The sequence below is a fragment of the Pipistrellus kuhlii genome, unplaced genomic scaffold (genome assembly GCF_014108245.1).
Source record: "Pipistrellus kuhlii isolate mPipKuh1 unplaced genomic scaffold, mPipKuh1.p scaffold_m20_p_9, whole genome shotgun sequence".
Taxonomy (NCBI): Eukaryota; Metazoa; Chordata; class Mammalia; order Chiroptera; family Vespertilionidae; genus Pipistrellus; species Pipistrellus kuhlii.
The window spans coordinates 1,977,115-1,996,255 of NW_023425595.1; the positions used below are offsets into that span (position 1 = coordinate 1,977,115).

Genomic DNA, 19,141 nt, shown 5'->3' on the forward strand with positions numbered 1-19,141 from the left:
CTCTGGCTCCGCCCCGCCCCGGCTCCGGCCCCGCCCTGCGCGCCCCAGTCCTGGAATCCAGATTACCAACCAGACAAGCCAAGGCCGCAGGCTCCAGGGCAGCCACTGGCCTCGAGCCCTACGGCCAGGGCTAGATTAAGATAAAACTCTGGCCGAAACCGGTTTGGCTCTGTGGATGGAGAGTCAGCCTTCGGGCTGAAAGGTCCCAGATTCGTTTCCAGTCAAGGGCATGTACCTTGGTTGTGGGCACATACCCAGTGGGAGATGTGCAGGAGGCAGCTGACCAATGTTTCTAGCTTTCTATCCCTCTCCCTTCCTCTCTATAATATATATATATATATTTTTTAAAGATAAAACTCTGTTACCGGCTTACATGCTTACATTGGCCCTGGCTGGTGTGGCTTGGTGGTTGAGCCTCAACCTCTGAACCAGGTCAGGGATGGATTCTGGTCAGGGCATGGGCCCGGTTTACAGCTCGATCTCCAACAGGGGACATGCAGGAGGCAGCCCATCAACGATTCTCTCTCCTCAATGGTGTTTTTCTCTCTTTCTCCCTCTCCCTTCCTCTCTGAAATCAGTATAAGAGTGTCACAGGTGTGTGTGTTGGGGGAGGGGGAGGTGGATAACAAAAGATCATTGACCTGTCGGGGGACTGAGGATCAGGGTAAGTAAATATTGCATCTCATGGCTGTTTATGCTGAGTCAGGAGGGTAAGGCCACAGTAAAATTCAAGCCAGGAAAATCATAATTGATCGTGACGCCCTGCCAGGATCCTCTGATGGCTTACCGACATCAGGAAATGAGCTTCATTTGGCAGGGCTTAAATCAGCTGAGCATGCATTTCCAGTGAGAGCTTGTTTACAAAGCTCTTCAGATGCATCCTCTCATATGCATTTCATTAGCTGTTACCTCTTTGAAACTCTCGGGATTCTGAGATGCCAAGCTCTCCTGGTTTTGTTTCCAGTTCCTTGACTTTTTAGTCTACGATTCTTTCCCGCGACCCACACATAATCTAATCTCAGTCCCAGGATGGATGGGACTGAGAATCATTGCTGATATGTGCTCCCTGGGAGACTCTAGTGCTTCCACTTTGTTTGCAGATGGTTTGCTATTATTTATTCTCCAGCCCTGACCACTCTCTCAATCTTCATATTCATACCCAGCTGACCACTGGACATCTCCACCTACATGTGGCACAGCCATCTTGAACTCAAACGTGTCCAAATCTGAACTCATTTCCAATGTTCGGCTGTTCTCTATCCCCCAACTCCCAGTAGATGAAGCCAGAATGCTGGGAATCAATTTTGATTTCTCCTACTCCCTCGCATCTAATCAACTCCAGTCTGTTTCACCATTTAGTTATCTCAGTTTCACAGCCTCTTCACAGCCTCTTCACTGCTCAGACAGACCTTCAGCAGGTCGAACTCGGGCCATTATAACTAGGTCTCCATGCTGCCTGTTCATTCCTGCATCCCCCGTCCCTTCTCTAGCCATCGTGCTGAAGACCTGCTGCTTTGCCTCTCTAGTCTTATGTTTGATATTAAAAAAATATTTATCATCCTTCCTGGAACACAATACAATCACAGCTTCTGTTTTGCAACCATGAGGTGACCTTCAAGATTAGTTTTGTGCCAAGGATGACAGAACAGAAAAATGGAAGGGATCTGGAATGTTGGCACCATTAGGCCACCATATCAGCCCTGGATTGTTACCTCTGACTAGTCACAAGAGGGAAAAAAACTCTAAGCTGTTAATGCTGTTAGGTACCCATTTCACCCTGATGCTTGAAGCATTACACAAATGAATAGGTGTCCTCAAGCGAATTCAGAGCCAGAGATAAAGATGGCTTACATAAAAAGTGACCAACGATTAGATCCATGTATGTGTGAAGACATCTTTTTGCAAATGAAACAAAAAAGCTGAGCTTGTTATTAGTACCTTAGTATGAACTAGAGGTCACTCATTCAGCTAAGAGAATGTGAATTTGATGAGAGGATAAGCAAGCCTAGAGCATTCTGAGAAGCAAGGATTGGTGGAGTTGCATCGAGAATGCTCTGGGAACTGAGAGAAAGGAGAGATCATGCAGAAAAAGGAAACACATATGGCAAGGGCGGGGGGCAGCTCTAACTCCCAACGTTAACTAGTTTTAAATTCTTGCTTTAGCGGGAAAATTTAAAAATACCATGTGATCTCACTTGTATGTGGAACCTCATGAACAAAATGAACTGACAAACAAAATAGAAAGAGTCATGGCTACATGAAGCAGACTGACAGCTGTCCGAGAGGTGGTGGTGAGGGGACTGGATGAACGAAGGTAAAGGGATTAATTAGCCAGAGAACATTCATGCTTATCCCAGAGACACAATTGTGTGGTGATGGCCAGAGGGAATGGGGGCTGGGGGTTGGGTAGAAGTGGGCAAGAAGAGGGGGGTGGGAGGATAGACATCTGTGATAGTGTCAACAATAAAAATAAAATTTTAAAAATCAGTGGGTTGATTAAAAAGAAGAGATAGACATAATAGAAGGATTTAGCAACCAGATAATACTAAACAAAAAAATAATAATAATAAGCAGAAAAAACTACTCACTCCATTGCAGAACCTTCTGACATGTGCCAATATGAAAGGTAAGTTTGTTTCATGGTCTCTGATGGCAGTTGCTTCACCCTGTCTACACACCTCCCTCTTCCTACAGTTTTCTCCACAAAAGAGATGCTCCTGGGAAAAATGGAAAGTGGGGCATCTGACAGGGTAAAGCCAGGAAGTGATTTTGAATGGTCCTCTAGTGACAGGCCATCAGTTTCCATCTCCTCTTCCATCTTATGAACAAAAGCTACTAATAATAGTTTATGGAAAATAGGCAATTATACAAAATACAGCAGCAGAACCAACATTTGTTTTCAAAATGTGAGTTTTTGACACTTGGAGAACTTCAACCCAAACTTCCAATTATATAATTACAAAAAAAAAAAAATTCATGTTTCAGAAAAACATACTTAATCTCAAAATAAAATTCATGGCATTTATCACAAAGTTAGACAGTCAACTGTATAAAGGAGAAACAAAACAGAAGCAGTAGACTACATGAGACATTGTGAAGAAGTTTCTGTTAATAAACACAATACATAGTTTTACAATCTACATTTCAAAAATGATGCATCTGTGAACAATACGATCAAAGTTATTAATGCTGATGACTTTAAATTAAATTTTAGGTTGCGGTGTTGAAGGTTTTAAGTTCAAGGGTGGGAGAGTTGAAGACTAAATTCAAAGTCAAGGTTATAGTGATAAAGACTTTAAACTCAAGGTTATAGCAATAAAAATTTTAGATTCAAGGGCAGATTGTCTAAGAAATGACAAAACAACCAGCATTCAAGCTATTTAGTCAATTAGTTCCTTGTGAGTACAAAATATATAGGAACCACTAAATGGATTAGCCTAATTACAAATTATGTTCATTTCTAAATAACTCACAACTGCAAGAAATCATTTCACAGAATTTTTCAGTCACAGTTTCTATCCTTGGGTAGGTATTTCTGCTAGATTTAAATCTTCAAAAACAATTCCTTCCCGCTTCCGCATTTTTTAAAAGTATAAAATATGTTTCAACAAAGAGAGAGCCATTCCTTAGCTAGAAAACTATTCCCCCATTGAGAGAGAGAGAGAGAGAGAGAGAGAGAGAGAGAGAGAGAGAGAGAGAGAGAGAGAGAGATTTCACTTCCTCCTCTACCCCCAAAGTATAAAGTAAACCCAAACAATCCAATTCCTAATGAAGAATCAGCTGCATAGAACCCAGGGCCTGGAACAATATTTCATGCTAGTTTTCTTGCTATACGCTGAGGACAATTTAGTTACGTACATTATTGAGAAATCTGTTTGACAGGCTGGATTCATTCCAGCGCTCCCATTGGCGGAGTTTTGCTAAAAGAGGCGGGAGTAGCGGCGTCTGCGAATGGGGACATCGAACAGCCTCCTGGGCCTGGCCTCCGTGTCATCCTCATCAGATTCCTCCATCTCTGTCAAGACGTTGTCGTCTTCCTCCTCTTCTTCTGCATCTTCCATCTCTTCATACTCGTCAGGACTCAATTCCTTGAAAGAGAAAACAGTCTTTTGATAAGAACTTCCATCATTTTTCTATACTTATTTAATGCAAGTATCTCCTTTATCTAGACTGGATAACCAGACATGCCACATATGAATTTTTATCGGCTTGAACAGCACGTTTCCATAATGCACATACGGATTCCAGTGTATATCCTATTACATGTTTTAAAGTGCTCAATGTGGTTTTCATGGTAGATATATTTCATTAATATAGTACTTATTTTTACATGGTCGTTGTTATTCAGATACAATGTAGCCAACAGACCACTCCTGGCTACTCAAAATAAAATTCTACTGGATTTATCATAGTAGTGATTTCAGTAACAATTTTTAATCTGTATGCTTACAGAAAGGATGTGAAAAAATGAACAAGGAATGACATGACCTCTACTGGTACTTTTTATGTATTGTCAACAAGAGGTCTGTGATTTCTATTGAGTGAGTTCCTACTCTAAAGACACATCATTTCCATTCAACCACCCATTGGTAGCTTCTACTTTTATATGAATTCGTCAAAGGCTCACAGCATAGGGCGATGGTGACGTTAGCTAGGCAATATCTGAACATCACCTGCAAACTTCCTCTTAAGCAGTGCCTCCTCTATCAATAATGACTTATTCTGCTGTCAACTTTCTCTCACACATTTGCAGACCCAATAAGAGGAGCCGCTATATCGAACAGAATTCTGAACAGCAAGGAGAGCCTAGTTGGTAATGTGAGAAAGGCTGGGGAACTTCGGATGTGGGGCCAGCGACAGTCCTTCCACCAAGGCTTTTATGACATTTCATGATGCAGCACCCTCTCTACCCTTCTGATCTCAGGCCTGTCCACTCTGGATTTCCTTCCCTCCACTACACTGGCTTCCTGGCACTTCTTCAAACACACCAGGCACATCCGTGGTTCGGGATTCTGCACTTGCTGTTCTTTAGCTTGGAACCCCCTTCACCCATACATCCAAGAGCTCCTTCTACTGCTTTCCAGCCTCAAGTGTCACAGAAGCCTTTCTTGACACATCTGTATGTCATACGACTCAACGGGACACCTCTGATCCCCTTTATTCTGATTACTCTCCAGTGCACATGTTACTACTTGACCTAAGTACATGTGTTCATTTGCTAACCTTTGTCTATTCTAACTGGAATGTGAATTCCAAGGCAGAGATTTTTTTAACCAGCATCTGGTAGGTACTCAGTAAATATTGGTGGAGTGAACAAATTCATTAATGTGGGGAAAATGTATTGTCTTTTAGGATTTGTCCAAGGAATAGTCACTGGAATTTATTATAACACAAACAACAACAATCAAAGATATGTAAATATGATATAAAATAATCCATTACTTTAATCTCTGGATTTTTTTTTTTAATCTAGGGAATGAAGACTTTGAAATCCAATAGCAAGTACAAAAGAGACTTGGGATGAGGGGGAAAAAGGGACTAGGTGAGGAGGCAAGAATTAAAAAATTATGAAACAATAAATTCAGGTAGTATGGTTATTATCTTAGTGAAGAAGAAAACAAAAATGGTTGAAGAAATCAATGTGGCTAAAGAAGAAGAATGCTGATGATCACAAATAAAATTGTACATACACAAACAGCAGATGGAAAGAGGAATGGCACAGACAAAAAAGGAAATAAATCAGCATCAGGCACCTCTGAAGTGTCTAAAGACAAACAACAAACCACCTAGACCAGGAAAAGACCAACTAAAAGTATATTTTAAAGTGGCATTCAGAGTATAAAGCAAAAGAAAGGAGTAAGTCCCCCAATTAGTCATATTGTTAAAGGACCCAAAGGAGAACAATTCAATTTCCATATATAGAAAACTAATGTTTGCCCTGGCTGGTGTGGATCAGTTGGCTAGTGTCATCCTGTACACCAAAAGGTTGCGGTTTGACTTCTGGTCAGGGCACACACCAGGTTGTGGGCTCGATCTCGGGTAGGGAGTATGTAGGAGGCAGCCGTTCAATGTTTTGTTCTCATATCGATATTTCTCTCTCTCTCTCTCTCTAAAAGTCAAAAATATATTTTAAAAAAGAAAATGAATATTTAAACAGGAAAGGTAAACACATGTAACCCCCCCCCCCCATATTGCCTCTTCATGTTGATTAGAAAATAAGTCCAGAATTTTCATTCCTTTTTATTGTTTTCTCATCCCTGATAGAAAAAACAAACAAACATTTTCCTTAAGGCAGGTAAAGATTATATACTATTATTTGTCATTGGAAAGACACTAGAACTCTAAATAAGTAAGAACATAGCTAAGAGAGGGTTGAACATGTAATGAGTTTATTATTGTAATTTTAAATTATAAATTTAAAAATTGTAAACTTTAAAAAAGGAGTGAGTAAATATTATAAAACTTCTCAGTTTTCATTTCTAACATAAATATCAATATAACCCACATAAGCAAGAGTTCTTTGGAGTCCTCACAACTTTCTTTTAATTATAGATGACATACAATATTATATTAGCTTCAGGTATACAACAATGTGATTAGACATTATATATATATACACACACATTATGAAGTGACCACCACAGTGAGTCTATTAACCATTTGTCATCATACATAGTTATTACAATATTATTGACTATATTCTCTATGCTGCTCTTGTGACATATTTTATAACTGGCAGTTTGTACTTCTTAATCACTTCACCTTTTTGCTCATTCTTCCACCCCTCACCCCTCTGACTTGTGTATCTATGAGTTTGTGTTTAGTTTTATTTGTTCATTTGTTTTGTTTTTAGATTCTACATATAAGTGGAATTATATGGCATTTGTCTTTCTCTGTCTGACTTATTTCACTTAGCATAATACCCTCTAGGTACATCCATGTTGTTGCAAATGGCAAGATTCCATTCTTTTTTATTGCTGAGCAATCCTATATAATAAAAGGCTAATGTGCAAATTGACCAAACGGCAGAATGAACAGTTGCTATGATGCACACTGACCATCAATGCAGGAGCTGTCCCCTGGTGGTCAGTGTGCTCCCATAAGGGGGACACCACTCAGCCAGAAGCCGGCTCATGGCTGCTGAGCGCAGAGGCACCTCTGCAGCTGCACTAAAGATGGCCCACTCCGGAGTGGGCCTCAGTCATCAGTCAGACATCCCTTAAGGATTCCCGGACTACGAGAGGACGCAGGCTGGGCTGAGGGACACCACCCCTCCCTCAGTGCATAAATTTTGTGCACTGGGCCTCTAGAATGTGTGTGTGTGTGTGTGTGTGTGTGTGTGTGTGTGTATGTGTGTGTGTGTGTAGGTACACACACATATTCTTTATCTGTTCATCTATGGCTGGACACCTAGGTTGCTTTCATAGCTTAGTTATTGTAAATAACACTGCAAAGAACATACAGGTGCATATATATATTTTTCATTAGTGTCTTTTATTTTTTTTTTTGGAATTGCTAGGTCATATTGTATAGTTCCATTTTTAATTTTTTGAGGATTCTCCAATAACTTTTCAAAGCTTAAGGGGGTCATGAGACTGAAAAGTTTGAAATGACCGTCCTTAAGTAAAGACTACTTTATACTCACCCTAACAAACGTTTTAAAAAGCCTCAACAGGATCAAGTTGACCCAATAATAACTACCTGTCTCAATAAATCTCAGCACTCTACATTTTATGTCAGGAATAGTAGCAACTTTAGGACAGGAGCATTTTCAGAGATAGATAAAAGATTTTATAACAATAAAATAAGCACTTCATTAAAAAGATGGCACAATCCTAAGTATATTTGCACATAATGTAGAGCTTCAAAATACATGAAGCAAACCTGATAGAATTAAAGAGAAGTAGACAAAACTTAATTATAATTGGAAATCACAACAATCATCTCTCAGAGAATAAAGACAAAAAAAAAATCAGTAAATATATAAAAGACTTGAAAAACAATCAACCAGTTCAACCTGTCATTTATAGAATAATATTCCCCCAAATAACAGAATATACATTCTTTTCAAATACACAAGTATTTACCAAGATAGACCATAATTCTGGGCCATAAAACAATTACACACCATGAGTTCTGTAAACATAACAAAATTAGAAATCAACAACCCAAAGATAACTGGAAAATCTCCAAATGTTTGGAAATTAACACATTTCTAGAAAAGTCATTGATCAAAACTAAATTATAAGAAAATCTGAGAATATTTGAACCAAATGTTAATGAAAATATAACATCAGAATTTATGAAGAGTAGCTAAAACAATGCTTACAGAGAAGGTCTAAAATCAATAATTTAAACTTCTACCTTAAGAAGCTGGGGGGGGGGGGTGTGTGTGGAAATCAATGAAAATAGAAATGAGTAAACAATAGAGAAAATCAATGAAGTAAAATATTGTTCCTTTAAGTGATCAATAAAAGTGCTAACCCCCTAGCTAACCTGATGAACAAATGATATAAATTACCAATATGAAGAACAAAAGAGGACATATGACTATAGTTTTTGCAGCCATTAAAAGAATTATCAATATTGTAGGTAACTTTATGCTAATTAATTCAGCATTTAGACAAAATGGACAAATTCCTTAAAAGACACAAATTAGCCAAAGTGGACAAGAAACAGAAAATATGAATATTAAAGAAATTCATATTTTAAAACTTTTGCACAAAGCAAATTCCAGCCCCAGATGACTTCACCGATAAATCATATAAAACATTTAAGAATAATAACAACCTCATACAGAGCTTGGGCTGGTCCAAATGGAAGACTGCCATCAGCAGCAAACGCCTAGTACTGGAAATAAACAGTAGAAAGCACGCTTCCACTGGGTGGGAGGCTCAACTTCACTTCCAAACCCAGCCTGTAGACTGTTCCCACAGACATGACACAGGTATCATGGCCTAAGTCTCATCATCATCCTTCTTTCTATAAATTGGAGCTGTGAACGTGTCAACTCTGGGTCAGCTTCATAGCTTGTCCATCTTCCCAGACTTAGGTTAGCGCCTCCCCTCAGGGTCATCCCAGGAGCCAGAGGGTTTTGGTGAACATTTGATGCCTACAACTCAATTACATTCTGGGTATATAACTCACATTTTATCCCTATCATATAACTGGAGCCTCATAATTGTCTGTAATCATTTTATAGCCTGTAAGCTTGGGGTTACTGCTAAACCTGCTTGAAGGTAACCCTAAAAATGAGATTTAAAAAATATACCTAGCTGACTTAGGAAATGATCCCAAAGAGAGACTACTAAAAGTACAAGTCTACACATTAAATCCTTTGTAATAATTTCTATAGGATATTTGTATTATTTTACAAAATGGGAGTTTTAGTAAAAACACTCTAAGAAAATTGTTTTCCCTGTCTTAATGAAATAAAAGAAAGCAGATGTTAACTAGTCTAGTGTGTTTCCCATTAGGTAACAGACATTTAAAATGAATAATTACTCTACAGAATACTAATGGTAGACTCATGTCATTATACATCTGTCCAAACCCACAGAACATACAACAGTAAGAGTGAGCCCTAATGTAACTTGTGGACTTCGGGTGATAATGATGTGTCAGTGTAGGTTCCATAGGTGACACTGACACCGCTCTGGTGGGAAATTTCTGTATCTTCTGCTCAATGTTTCTGTGAATCTAAAACTGCTCTAAAAAATAAAGCTATTAAAAACAAACTAATAAACAAAACCAGGTAACAGCAGAGTTTCTCTGACTGAAGAGTACAGGGCCTCGCTTCCTTCTGGTCTGCCTCCCCCCCCCATGTTCACATGTCCCCCCCACCCCAAGGTACTTCCCTCAAAATTCCTAGGGTTCTCTGGAACACAATTTATAAACTATTTGTCTGGCTAATCAACAAAGACCTTCTGTGGAGTCAATTCTAAAAAGTTATATAAATCAGCACCAGAGGAAAATTTAACCTACCAATCGAGCTATAGACACCCTGAATGTCGGACATGCCATATGGAACCGGGGAATGGCGACATTAAAGATCTTGTCTTTAAAGTAAAGGAAGTGGAAAGTGTAATATCCTTCCATATATCCCGATGTTGTAGAGAACGTGGTACAGCTTGTGTATTCATATACCCGACCGGGGCTGATGATTGGAAATTCACCTGCAGAGAAAGTAGTAACCATTAATTAAAGCATAAAATCCAGTTCTCCATCCCAGCAAATGAGATATGTCCTCTATGGGAGTGTGTAAAGTATGTTAAAGTAAATGCACAATTCCAAACAAAATCTAAAAGGAAACACAACAAAATGTTAATAGTGATGGGATGACGAGGATTTTGGCTTTTTATGTAATCCCTCTAATTCTCTATAGCGGCGTGTGGGCGGGGTGGGGGAATTCTAGGAGAATAAAGCAAAATAAGAAAGGAATAGTTTCTTTTTCAAAATGCTTTGGAACGTTTTAGACACCATCTTTAAGATATGGGTAATAAGTATCACAGACACTAGTTTAAACAGTGATAAGGATAATCTAAATGTTTAAAAATAGCAACAGGCTAAAACATCAAATTCTGAGCATGCAGCTTAAGCATTTAGCCCAGACAAACTGGCAGTCACAAAGGAGAGTTCTTACTCGAAGGGACCAAATTATTGAAAAAGAAATACAGTTTAATACAATTGTTTAGCACTAGATCCCCCAAACAACTCAGGAAAAATTCCTTAAACAAACATGCAGAACATGACTTTATTCATGGCAATAAATTAGAACAACTTTAATCTAACCTGAATTTGGTACATGCTTAGGTCCGATATCAGAAGTGCATAACTTAAATAATGTTATTTTTCTGAAGCACAATACAAATCTGAAGAATCTAAAGGTTCAGAAACTTAAGATAATTATAATGTCAATGGAAATCAAGCTAGAGATGATTGAAATCCACAAACAAACAAAAAGCTGTTATTAATTTTAACATTTCTCCCCTAAATTTCAAAAGATGACAAATATAAAATTTATTTTCTCTTTCTGCTCTATGCCTAAAGAATATTACAATGAATAATTATTCAGTGGGAAAGAAAAGAACTTAAGAAGGAAAAGCAAGGAACCCAGGTGATTTACAGAATGTCAACTCAATCCCTTGCAATAATTTTAGAAAAGTTCTGTTTAAGATTCTAAACTGATAGAATAATAACATTTATACGTTATATTTATGAAGCAAGGTATTGTAGTTAGGAGAAGCCCAGAATCTATGACACCTTTCACATTGTAAACACAGCTATTAAAAAGATGCGGTCATATCCACCAACTATATCATGCATTTCTAAGCTGCGCTCTCCAAAAGGTCTTAGATGCTACTGATGTATAAACCAAACCTTGCGTTACATACCAACTACTCCAGGTCCTTGAACTTCTTCTACATCACCTTTAGCATTTGTTATTCTCCAATAGCGACTGTCCAACTGACAAGCCTTCTCAGGAAGTGCATCCTTTGACATTTCAATCCTGGAGAAGGAAATGGGGTGGTAGAGACACAAATCAGGCCTTTTTTTGTTTGTTTCTTTTGCTTAAGAGCTACATCATTTGGGTTAAGAACATAAAAGGAATTTCCGAAATTGCAAAATCTTCATTCACCATCTATTTCCGGAAGTTCTCAAAGATATCGGCCTGATTAGCTAACTCTCTCATGGGAATGCTCTCATGCAACTCCCGCATCTGATTTCAGTGAGGATCAACAATAGAAAGGGCGACATAAAAATTCACAAACACTGTGCTTACAACACTCTTGTTCAAATAAAGATCAGTATGGGAAACACTTTCTAGAATACAGTGCCATGAAAAACTTCCGTTCTAAAAAAATGACAGGCTTTTATGCACTACAGGGCTATGCAGTCCATTTCCCTTTCTCCATTAGCTTCTACAAAGCTCAGAGCGAAATGTCACTGCTCAGTTACTAGCATCACCTTGACTCTGCTTCCCAATACCATTATCCTCCCCTCCTCCGGGAATCTGCTGCCTCTTGTTTTATTTTGAGTACCCTATCAGCATATGTATCATTAATTAAGCATGTCTCGGTCCTAGGCAAGATCTGAATTAAACAACAAACATCTGTGCATGTATAACTAGACACGTCAAAAGCTACATACAATACTAAAATTCTATGATGCTCCTGGGAAGTATACATCCCCCTATATAACATCATAAAGTATTTAAAACATGTCTAAAGACAAAGTATCCTTAGTCCCTTTGATCAATGAGTTGTCTTCATGTCACAGCAGAGAATACTTCTAATTATAGTGAATTTAATATTTTTTATTTCGCCAAATCCAGGGCTTAACACCCTGTTTGATATCCAGGCAGCACTCAATAAGTATATACTAGACTTTTAATTGAATAGACACAGACCAGGTTAAATATAAAAAGCATGGTGTTACGTTGGGCAATTTGATAGCTTTCCAAAAACATTACAACTCTAATTCTGACCTTTCCATATGATTACAACTTAGTGGCCCATCTTGAAAAGTGCCTGGCTCAATATTTGTATTTACAAGAAAACAACTTAGGGGTTAATACAAACTCTAGGTATTTTATAAACTATATTGTACTCACTCTTCCCATAAACAGCCTGAAGTGACCTTTGAAAATGGTTAATTATTCACTTGACTCAGAAAACCCCACAAAATCATGCAAATCAAGAGGTTAAAATCTTCGTGTTCATTTTAACAATACTCGTGAAACTGCTCATGCCACCAACGGCATGCATATCTTAAAAGCCACCAACTATCTGAAGAATGTCGCTTTATAGAAGCCGTGTGCGCCATTCCGTCATTACAATGGTGGGGTTGGGAGGTGTGCCCAGGCCAAACAGTGGGGCTGGACACAGGGTCCATGGCCGAGAAGTGCTGAATTTTGCTGCCCAAGCTTAACAATGCAGAAGTTATGCTGAACATCAGGGTGTAACTGTAGATTCTCTGGTCACTGAGCACATCCAGGTTCGTGGAGCAGGGTTTACAGCGCTTGTGGGCGGATTCACCACACATCAGCTCTCCCTGCCACACCAAGATGATCCCACTGAAAAAGGGCAGCTTGTTCCTAAACCAGAAAAATACCCCAGAGGACACTGGAGAAAAACTTATGGCCCCAGAGTAAATTCAGCATCAATAAATACAAATAGCCAAAACGGGTTTGGCTCAGTGGATAGATAGATCGTCGGCCTGCGGACTGAAAGGTCCTGGGTTCGATTCCAGTCAAGGGCATGTACCGTGGTTGTGGGCACATCCCCAGTGGGGGGTGTGTAGGAGGCAGCTGATCGATGTTTTTCTCTCATTGGTGTTTCTAACTCTCTATCCCTCTTCCTTCCTCTCTGTAAAAAATCAATAAAATATATTTTTAAAAAATAAATACAAATAAAAGTAAAAGCAGGGAAGAAACCTGACTATACTGTACAAAACTTTGTTACCCACCTTCCTCTGTATCAGCAAGAAGCTGCCTTTCAAAGTGTGTTTTCCATCTTCTATCTAATGGGGCAGTAATAACAACACTCCCAGAGGCCATATCCCATGCCTCGCTGGAAGGTGACCCATCTAACGGTCTCACCTGATTCGGTATGTGAAGAAATAGTGGGGTGGATGTACAGAGCTAAGTTCTGGCAGAAACGACGTGGAAACTGAAACTGTAATATCTCCAGTTGTTGCTACACACTCCGGATCATGGACATATCTAGGTAAATAAAAAAAATTAAACATTTTTTAGTCAGCTGACCTCAATTCTAGAAGATAAAAGGTTTAAAAATACAATGCAAAATAGCTTCGAGTTCACTTTAGGGTTGAAAATTTAAACCACATTTGAGATCTTAAAGGTATAGTCCTATTAAGCTTAGAAGAAAACTAGAAGTTATAAGCAAACCAGAAAGCTCTGAAGACTACGGATCAGCGATGGGGCAGTAAAGTAATTTACTTGGAAACTAAAAAGAGTCTGTCCCCGTTTTCAGAGCTGAGGAAATTCAGGGGACCAGCTATACCTGCAAACAGTGGTTCTGATCGTAAAAATGTGTTAGTATATTATTATAGGGGCTTCTAATGTATACTTAATCTATCATTTCTGCTAACCAGGCTACTATAAACCAATATTATCTCTAATACTATCTATAATATCTGGATGCTCCATTTAGAGATAACAAATATTTGCTACGAGTTAATAGTTACTAACTTACTATTCATACTAAATCCACTAACTGGCAAACAGTTTTTTTGTTGTTGTTGTTGTTTTTTTCCTAAAAAGAAACTATATAACTACTCTAAAGCCATAACTTTTATATCAAATCAGTTTTTCCTTTTGAGTTTTCAAAGTAAGAAAAATACTGGCTGTTCAAGTGTTTGGATGTTTTGGCCTTAAAATGAGAATAGAATAGATTTATGATGATGAGAGGTTCGGTTATGAACCTTCCTGGGAAACTTCATCTTACGATCTGTAACTGGTGATTTTTGCTCATTACAATCATTCCATCCCAAAAAGCCCCAAGTGAGATACCTGAAGATTTGGTCTCTGATGATAGGGAAACCACCTGACACAACACTGCTGACATAAGAAGTAAACCAGTCAGTAAAAGTAGCACCTGTGAACCAGAAAAGGGGGGAAAGGACAAATCGCGTTTGTAAAATCCATGCAGGAAACAAGGAAACAATTGTACCTTCGTGTAAGGTGTGATGCCGAACCCAGAAACATTTATAGATACGATTCCACTAGTCCTTTATCAGGACAATGTCTAGTCTCGTTTCTATCCCTCTTCTTCCTAGCAACCTTGCTCGGAAATCCTCCAACTAACTTCAAAGTACTTTTCACACTTGTAATCAAATAACAGATTCCTTTACTTTGTTCTGGTACAGGACTGAAAAGCTTTCTGTATGTAATTCCTTGAACAAAGAAGACATGGCTACATCTAAGAAACTACAGGAACAATATCAGCACCTATCCTCAAACAATCAGGGAATGCCCTGGCTCCAGGTACATGCTGACTTCAGGCTCAGTCTGGACATCTCACAGGAGTTATGGGCTCAGACCAATCCCAAAGTAGTTTAGGTGCGCTACTGCAGATCCAGACGCACAGCGGGCCTCCATATTCTCAGTGAGCAGCTCGAAGCGGAAAAGAATGACTGGAACAGCCCAGTCCAGACCATACATCTGATCTAGTGATTGGGTCAGTAACGAGCATTTACATAAATGATGCCTGCCCCTTCTAGTTAATACAGCATAACTCTCTCAGGTCCCCTTACTGTTAACACATCTCAGTGACTAGTGTGCATTAGTCCCTTAGCCAGGGATGCCAATGCATTCCTCTGTAATCTTATTTTTATCAACCCAGTTCCTATCTTCCCCCAGGCTAAATGTCACATGCTAAATTTACAGCATTTACTTCACATTCTGCTTTGAGAATGATAGAAGATACGATTTAGGCTGGGGTCTGAGGGTACATAGCTGTAAAGTTTTAAAGGCACCAAACTGGGAGAAAGTACACAATAGCTGGTTCTTAATGTCTATAAATGGCCCAGTCTAACTCCCTATTTATTAAATGCTATTGTATTCAAAATGACACTGATCATCTGTTTACTTGGAGCAAGATATTAAAAAGCCTATCTTTAATGACATTAACAAAGGCATTACAATTCAAAGAAGGTACAATTTTATGTCATGAGAACTAGTCATTTTCCTTAGAGTTGTAAAGTCATTTTTCATATTTCATGGTTTACATAAAAAAAAATTGGTGAAGTATATTTCAATGTACCTCAATTTATTATAATACATATTAGAACAAAGTGTGTTCTTTAAAATGAGGACAGTTTCCTTTGTATTCCTTACTCCTAAACTTATTTGAACTGAATATAGAATCCAGTTTTCTTAAATACCTATTAATAATGCACTGAAGCCGAAACCGGTTTGTCTCAGTGGAGAGAGCGTCGGCCTGTGAACTGAAAGGTCCCAGGTTTGATTCCGGTCAAGAGCACGTACTTTGGTTGCGGACACATTCCGGGTAAGGGGTGTGCAGGAGGCAGCTGATCGATGTTTTGATGATTCTAACTCTCTATCCCTCTCCCTCCCTCTCTGTAAAAAAATCAATAAAGTATATTTTAAAAAAATAATGCACTGAAGTGCTTGCTTCGCAGCACATGTACTAAAACTGGAATGATACAGAGATTGGCATGGCTCCTGTGCAAGGATGACACACAAATTCGTGAAGCGTTCCATATTTAAAAAAAGACAAAAAAAAAACCAACGCACTGGACTCCAGGAGATTCCATCTTATGTTTTACTAAAAATCCCAAGACTGTCAAACCTAGATGACCCAGATGTAATTTCTGTGTTCCAAGGTAGTCTACCTTTTAGAGTCAGCCTGCGTCTTGAGTTTCTCGGGTAGCACTGGGGCTTTATCGAGGCAGCCTGAAGGAAACTGCTTTCTCATCTTCCCTCCCAGCACTAACTTCCCATCTCATCTCAAATCTCTCGCTTTGCTCTCCCTTCCAGGGGAAACCCCAGCCACCAGAACAGTATTATCAGACTCAGTATTCTGCTGCAGGGGCAGGTCTCCCAGCCCGGGTCAGACCCGCACCACACCGAGAGCAAGAAGCTCCAGGAGCCTGGCAGGTGGCTTCCTTCAGGATTCAGGCAGCTGTTAGTGTGTAAGCTCAGCAGCACCATGCACCAGAGCATGGTGATCACCTCTGAGGGTACGTGCCATGCGAAGATACCAAAGAGGGCAAGGAGCAGGAGCAAAACCCAGCAAGTACTTCACTTAGAAACCACAGACCACATGAGTCAGGGTGAGAGACAGCTAGGGACTGAGTGTCAAAGCTTTTTATAACTTTCTACGTAGGAGTGAGAGCTTGATATTGTGAAGTGAGCCACAAAATCTAGAATGGGCCGCAGTATAGACTCTGTTCAAGCTTCCAATTAGAAGAAATAATTAAACACAGACGCCTTAGCTTGCAAGGCCCCTTTGCTATTGGTCTATGGGGATGTTTGACATGTGCCAGGAGTACCTTTAAAAAGCTGAGTGGGTAGTCAGCAATCTTCTCTTAAGTGAGCAAAATTTAAGCAAAACAAGACTAACTGAATAGCAAAGAGCTGAGCAGCACTTGCATACAAATTAAATTTCTCAAATCCTGTGAGAAATACCCCTTTAAGGCCTAGAAAAGCTAGTTGTACCAAAGAGTTCCTGAAGCCCATTTTATACTGGTTTTCAAAGACTGCTCTTTGGCGGTATCTAGTGTTATTTAACAGTATTTTACTACAGGATCGGCACCGAAAGAGAACAAGTACTGTCTTGGCCAGTATAGCTCAGTTGATAGCATCCCATGCACCAAAAGGTTGCCGGAATGATTCCCAGTCAGGGCACATGCCTGGGTGGTGGGCTTGGTTCCCAGTAAGGGGCGAGCAGGAGGCAGCCCCTCGATGTTCGCTCTCACATTGATGTTTCTCTCTCTCCCTCTCCCTCTAAAAACCAATTAAAAAAAATTTTTTTTAAATGCAACATTAAAAAAAAGAAAGTACAAAGTAATTTTATATATCTACATCTCTAATTATGTATTAATATGAGTGATGGAAAATACATGTGCATGTAAGGGAACTATATACTTACTCATATTAATTCTATACATTTTAGTGTTCTATAATAGAGTCCTAGAGCCCAAGATTGTATCGGGCATGGCTTTTTTTCCAAATAGAAACCAAATTCAAATAAAGTATAAGGGCTATTCTAACGAGTGCCTAGATATAGTACTTTTTAAACCAGCAAGCCTTAAGAAATACAAGTATAAAATTGTCAGCTGGTTAAGTAACTAAAAAGTTTCTACCAATTTAATATTTTTGACAAAAGGAAAAAATAAAACTTTTTTTCTCCTACCTATGATAAACATGTCAATAGCAGCTGGATTCCGAGCCATTTGGTCCTAGGTGAGAAAAAGAATATTTTAATTAAGAAAAATACTCTCCACCATGTGTTTTGTTTTGAACAAATTCACAATTTTTTATTAAAAACTAATAAAAAATGAGATAGGCCTGTACTCCCCAAAGAGTCCAAGGCAAGAGGAATCACCTTATATTAACTAGGTTCTGAGAAAGAAAGAAAGAAAGAAGGAAAAAAAGAATTATAAAAATACATTTTCTTAATTTCCCATTGTTCATTATTTGTACTCTTCCCTGAAGAAAAGGAAAAACAGATATAAAACAACTTAAGTGCTCCAACCAAATTCTTGGACATTTCTCACACTTGTCAGCTTCTGCTTCATGATTTCTTTTCTTTTTTTTTTCTTTTTTTTAAAAAAATATATTTTATTGATTTTGTACAGAGAGGAAGGGAGAGAGATAGAGAGTCAGAAACATCGATGAGAGAGAGTCATCGATCAGCCGCCTCTTGCACACCCCCTACTGGGGATACGCCTGCAACCAAGGAACATGCCCCTGACTGGAATCGAACCCAGGACCTTTCAGTCCCCAAGCCGACGCTCTATCCATTGAGCCAAACTGGTTTCGGCTGCTTCATGATTTCTATATTTAGGTTCTTTCTAAAAAGCACCATTAAATGCTTATATACTGCTATTACTGTGACAATGAACCAAAAAAACTGTCCTTTAGGAAAAGAGTTAGGAAGTTAAGGTAAGAAGAAATACAGCTACTATCCTAGGAGAAAAGGTTTTGGATTCAATCAAGAAACCCGAAGAATTCTATGTTATCGATAGTCGCTTTTCTCGATAAAGAGATCAAGCCATCTTCCTATAACCTTACAGAGGCATCAAGTCAAAAATGAGGTAAAAGATGTGAAAATGCTTAGAAAAATGAAAAGCTTTGAAGGCTCTTAAAATATTTTAAATGTTTTATGGAGTCACATATCTCAGATAACTATAAAAAGTATTTAAGTTTCTCTTTTAAGTTAAAAGTTCACAGCTAAGTAAAAATGAAAGCAGAAGTTGTTACTAAAAAATTAATGAAAACTGAAGAAATAAGACAAACAAAATACTAAAATCATAACAAAAGTCTTCTATTAATAAAAAGGATCTTCATTTTTCAACAACTCAAAGACCTACTGAAGAGTTTAAAAAGTTCCTATTTCGCCCTAACCCATTTGGCTCAGTGGATACAGCGTCA

The 19,141-nt window shown here is 38.7% G+C and overlaps 1 protein-coding gene and 1 non-coding gene across 2 annotated transcripts in view; one reads left to right on the plus strand and one right to left on the minus strand.

The window, feature by feature from the left end:
- Window positions 1–3,697: 3,697 nt before the first annotated feature.
- The window catches only part of FBXO3 (F-box protein 3), a 34,355-nt gene continuing 18,911 nt past the window's right edge, over window positions 3,698–19,141 (minus strand). The window contains exons 6-11 of the mRNA XM_036426223.2: window positions 17,901–17,946; window positions 14,534–14,618; window positions 13,601–13,723; window positions 11,394–11,509; window positions 9,985–10,175; window positions 3,698–4,088 (exon numbers count right to left, since the gene is read on the minus strand). Coding sequence (XP_036282116.1) covers window positions 3,921–4,088; window positions 9,985–10,175; window positions 11,394–11,509; window positions 13,601–13,723; window positions 14,534–14,618; window positions 17,901–17,946 — 729 coding nt within the window. The 3' untranslated portion in view covers window positions 3,698–3,920. The remainder of the gene's footprint in view (window positions 4,089–9,984; window positions 10,176–11,393; window positions 11,510–13,600; window positions 13,724–14,533; window positions 14,619–17,900; window positions 17,947–19,141) is intronic.
- On the plus strand, window positions 16,150–16,252 carry LOC118713891. Its single transcript, XR_004986436.1, has one exon. It is a non-coding gene; the product is annotated as a U6 spliceosomal RNA (small nuclear RNA).